At 27.6% G+C, this 4,834-nt stretch overlaps 2 protein-coding genes across 2 annotated transcripts; both read left to right on the top strand.

Annotated features, from left to right (window-relative positions):
- Positions 1-422: 422 nt before the first annotated feature.
- Positions 423-1,308, top strand: LOC107884876 (protein ALP1-like; the record flags this gene model as incomplete). The annotated part of the gene is made up of 1 exon (XM_029492140.1): positions 423-1,308. A coding segment is annotated over one exon (886 nt), but the record flags the coding sequence as incomplete, so codon positions are not given.
- A 415-nt stretch (positions 1,309-1,723) lies between these two features.
- LOC103310547 lies at positions 1,724-3,713 on the top strand. Its single transcript, XM_008189188.3, has 2 exons — positions 1,724-2,164; positions 2,817-3,713. The coding sequence occupies exons 1-2, from the start codon at positions 2,032-2,034 to the stop codon at positions 3,638-3,640; spliced, it is 957 nt and encodes a 318-aa protein (XP_008187410.1). The 5' UTR covers positions 1,724-2,031; the 3' UTR covers positions 3,641-3,713.
- Positions 3,714-4,834: the final 1,121 nt, after the last annotated feature.

Below are 4,834 nucleotides of genomic sequence, written 5' to 3'. Positions count from 1 at the left end.
TGTATGTTTGAGGTAAGTGATTTTATTATATTTAATAGAAATTATTATTTAATTTTTATGTGAGTCTATGAGTAACTACATTTATAATTAAGCTAGTGAGATTGTATCGTATTTGAATTAGGATGTAGTTTTAAGTTCGTTGTGTAATACCTATTCAAACAAATTATTCCTATTTTAGTATTTTATATTATTTGATGACATTTTCAATAACTTCAGTTTTTTAGATTTTTTTATTTACAGTATTATTTATATATAAATATATTTAAAATATATAATTTAAAGGTATTAGGACTTAAATTAATTAATTAAAAAAAGAAATGATTAAAATAATGTTTGTGGATGCTATAAAATTAAATACTAAAAAATATATATAAATTATAGGTAATAATAATAATAATTATAATATTCGATATTATTTTTAGGTTCTTGGCAACTGGAGATTCGTACCAGACGATAGCCTTCAGTTTTCGATTAGGCCATTCGACTGTGCAAGGAATTGTCATCGAAGTATGTAATGCAATTATCTTAAAACTAAAAGAAGAATGCATCAAAACTCCTCAAAAAGAAGATTGGGAGCGAATAGCAAATGAGTTCTGGGAAATTTGGAATTTTCCCAATTGCATTGGTGCTTTGGACGGAAAGCACGTTGTGATTGAAGCCCCTCCAAACACTGGCTCATTATACTATAATTATAAAAAAACGTTTTCGATTGTTCTTCTAGCATTAGTTGACGCCCAATATAAATTTACCGTTGTTGATATTGGTGCGTTTGGAAAAAATAGTGATGGAGGTATTCTATCACATTCAAATTTTGGAAAAGCTCTTGAAAAAAATAAACTTCACATTCCAAATAATCGAGCATTACCGGGTACAAATGAAAAGTTACCATATGTTATTATAGGTGACGAAGCTTTTCCATTAAAGAATTATTTACTAAGACCATATCCAGGACCTCAAATGTACAGCGATGTAAAAAAAAAAATATTTAATGAACGACTATCAAGAGCTAGAAAAGTAGTTGAAGACGCCTTTGGTCAATTGACAGCTAAATTTCGTATATATTGCAGACGATTAAAATCGTTACCAGAAAATGCAGATAAAATAGTAATGACCACATGCATTTTACATAATTATATTAAACAAGACAGTAGTGAAATTCATACCAGCGAAGTAGCCGATACAACATCATTGGGTAATTTATCGTCATTTCCAAGACAAGGAGGTAGTGCTCAAAGGCAAGCGTTTCAATATCGTGATCAGTTTAAGGACTTTTTTAACTCTCCAGCGGGAAAATTACCATGGGAGTAGATACAAAAAGTTAATTTAAAATTTAAATGTTCTTACTTTTTTATTGTATTTATTAAATTTTCGGTTAGTACCTAACTATGTTCTATTTATGAGCTGTTTAAAATTTAATTTTATATCAATTATTACAGTCCATAAGGATTAAAACTAATTTTTTTTTTTTAAGTTTGTATAGGATAAATAAAACAAACTAGTGTTTAAGGTTTCGGAAGTTATCTTTTTTTAGGTATGCAAATATGTTTTATTATATTTTAAATTGACGGAAATTTAAAATAGTTTTTCTCCTAAAATACTTTTAACAAATTGTCTACAAATATGTTTTAATATAACACTAACAATAATAATTTATATTTAATTTTTAATTCAGGAAAATAAAATAATATTTTAAAACACAATATTATTATAGGTACAGCTTTTATTGTTTTTAGTCGTCAGTACCTTCCAATATGTTTTATATATCTGCTGATATATATGTATATACATTAATAAATTACCGTATTGACTATTACGTAAAATCTACCTATTTAACGTGCTGTAAATTTCTGCAATAACCTGCAATAACCTGCTTCTGCAGGACAAAATAAACAAATTATAGCAGCGACATGCACTCACATGTCAAATCGATGACTGTGTCGAAGTTGTTTTGGTATTGAACGGCATAAGTTCATAATCGCAACGTACTGAGTTAACTATTGTACACATTTAATTTATAAATTGTTTTATACAATGAATACAGAAATGCTTATTGAACTAGTTCGCGAACGATCATCACTATACGATATGAGTGATAAAAAATATAGTGACCATCCTTATAAAGAATCGCTGTGGAGAGAAATTGCCAGTGAAATCAATCAACCAGGTATGTATACAATTAAGCATAAAATTACCATTTTTTTTTTTGGTCAAAAACAAGGCATGTAATGAAAATTAAAAATTGTGGTTTTAATTTAAATTTCACATATTGATATTTGTTTTTTCTGATTTAATTTGTAAGAATATATCGATTTTATAATATTATGATTTTTAATTACATTTTGAACATTATTTTTCTTTTTTTTCGATTAAAAATATAATTTTACATTTTTATGATTTTAATTTTGATTTCTAACTATGATAAACCTGTAGTTGTCGTTTGACGGATGCGTAACTGCAGGCCTAAGAAACCACATTTTTAGTTATTTTATTATTACACACATATGAACAACATTATAGTCCTCTCAGATATTATTAAATATTTTTAAATTAAAAAAAAATTTTAATTTAAATCGATTTTTATTTATATTTTTTACAAATGATCGATTTCAATTTTTTTTATTTCAATATAAATTTTAAATACCGTTATGAGAAATATACGATATTTTTATAAATTTTGAGTTCTTACATGATTTTTAATGATTTTTATCGATATTTAAAATCGATTTCAAGCCCTAGACTCAACATGTCGAGTCAAAATCAAAAAAAAAAAAATAGTCCTTATTTTATTCATTAAAGTTTATTATTTTTTATTTTAGTTCAAAATTGCAAAAAAATTTGGACTAGTCTGAGAGATGGGTACAGAAGAGCTGCTAAAAAATCTATTACAGTGTCAGGACAAAAAACAAAATTTGTAAAAAAATGGAAATATGCGGATGAAATGGAATTTTTAAAACCTCATATGAAGGAAAGGGATTCCATAAGTAACATAGATGTGGTAACTGACGACGAAGATGACGTTCTATCTCATTCAGATGATGAGGAAATTCAAGTCGGAGGTGAGAATTCTGTCTCGTTTGAAAATGCAGTACAAAACGTAGAAACATCATTTAGTACACCCGCTCCAGTGCAACCACGACAAAAAAAATGTAAAAAAACGAGCTCATTGAAACCACCCGAAACTGCATCATCCACTCTCATGAAATATATCATTGAACAAAAAAATTCTGAACAATCATACCCAACAACAAGCAAGTTAGATGCTATGGACCAATTTTTTTTGTCAATGTGTTCGACGGTCAAACAGTTCTCACCGTACTTTCAACACATTGCAAAAACTAAAATTTTTCATATTATATCAGAACTAGAGTTAGAACAACTGAGACAAAATCAACCACAAACACAATCAACTATTTCTAATCAGGACTCATTACAACATCCATCACAAGTACAAACACAAACCGTTCCTACCTTACTTCAATTAAATCATTTGCCAAGTTTTCAACACCCTCGACCACAAACCACAAATCACACAGAAAATCCAGATCATTCAAATATCACCGACAGTGCAAGTCCAAGTCAGTTCAATATGTTCGATTATCCTACAAATGGTAATTATTACTACCCAAAATCTAGTGATTAGATTAGTATGTAACTTTTCTTTATTATTTTCTTACAATTTTGAGTTATTTTGCAGTTATATTATTTATTTTTAATTAAAAGAAAAAAGTCTAAATATTTTTTTTTAAAAAATGAATTCCCAATGAAAATATTTAAGGTGGAAAAATGAATTTAAATTATTTAAAAGAAAGTGTATAAGGTTATACCTAACTAATAATTTCCATTATCTTAATTAATTTTTTTAATAGTTATGTATTAAGTTTGCTAGTATTTAAGTTAACAAAAAGACAATTTTTTTAATTTTGATATATTTTATTAAATCAAAATATTCTTTATATTCAGTTTCAAATTATTTCTACAATACTTTATTTACTATAATAACTTTGTATAATTTGAAAATGTTTTTACCTGTTTTTTTTTTATTAAATTTGAATTAGCTATGCTATAGGTACCCTATAGGTACCTACCTGATTTTAAATTATCACTTATATTTAAATAAATTCACAAAGTTAAAAGATTTTTTTTGTTTTAGTTCATTTGTTACCTACATTAAAACCTTTTAGATTCTAGGCTGAGTGATAAATGTATTTATTTTACAGCGAAGTGTTTTTTTTTTTGTAACTGATGACGCTTTTTATATCAGAAAAAAGTGCTTCAATCCTCAACTTAAATATATTTTCTGGTGGGAATATAAATCTATTTGGTATGTGGTCGAAACTAAAAAATGAACAATATCTTTCTTAATAATTGGGAAAACAAAAAATAAATAATGAACTGGAATACGCAAAACCAAAATCAATTTTTTATTTTGTTTAAAAATGTAATTTCTAATTAACTTAATTATACATAAATAAATAAAAAATGTTTAAATAAAAAAAAAATTGTAATATTCTTTAATATTTTTTCTACGGTGCTTGCCGGTTCTGTGTTCACACTGCACCGGCACTGAACGTACCGACACGAACCGGCACGATACGGACCGTCAAAACATTCTTTCGGATGATAGTCGGTCGGTCCGGTCCGTGCTGTAACGTGACGGTGCGGTGTCGTCTGTATCAATGTGAATTACCTCATTTAAACTAATAATGTAATATTTTGTCGTGCCGTTACGTGCTGTGAAGGTCCGTGCCGTGCCGTAACAGTGTGAATCGGGCTTTATGAGTAAGTAACGAAATATATTTTCGTCTTCTGGGCGTCGATTTGCAATCGTTCATAT

Source organism: Acyrthosiphon pisum, unplaced genomic scaffold (genome assembly GCF_005508785.2).
Source record: "Acyrthosiphon pisum isolate AL4f unplaced genomic scaffold, pea_aphid_22Mar2018_4r6ur Scaffold_20947;HRSCAF=22612, whole genome shotgun sequence".
NCBI lineage: Eukaryota > Metazoa > Arthropoda > Insecta > Hemiptera > Aphididae > Acyrthosiphon > Acyrthosiphon pisum.
The sequence above is the reverse complement of the archived record's forward strand: the minus strand, read 5'-3'. Positions and strand labels throughout refer to the sequence as shown.

What these genes read in the sequence shown, in the direction of transcription:
- LOC103310547 (XM_008189188.3), top strand. Translation starts at nt 2,032, where the DNA reads ATGAATACAGAAATGCTTATTGAACTAGTTCGCGAACGATCATCACTA. An exon ending in CAGTGAAATCAATCAACCAG is followed by an intron (nt 2,165 to 2,816) that starts GTATGTATACAA and finishes TTTTTATTTTAG; the next exon opens with TTCAAAATTGCAAAAAAATT.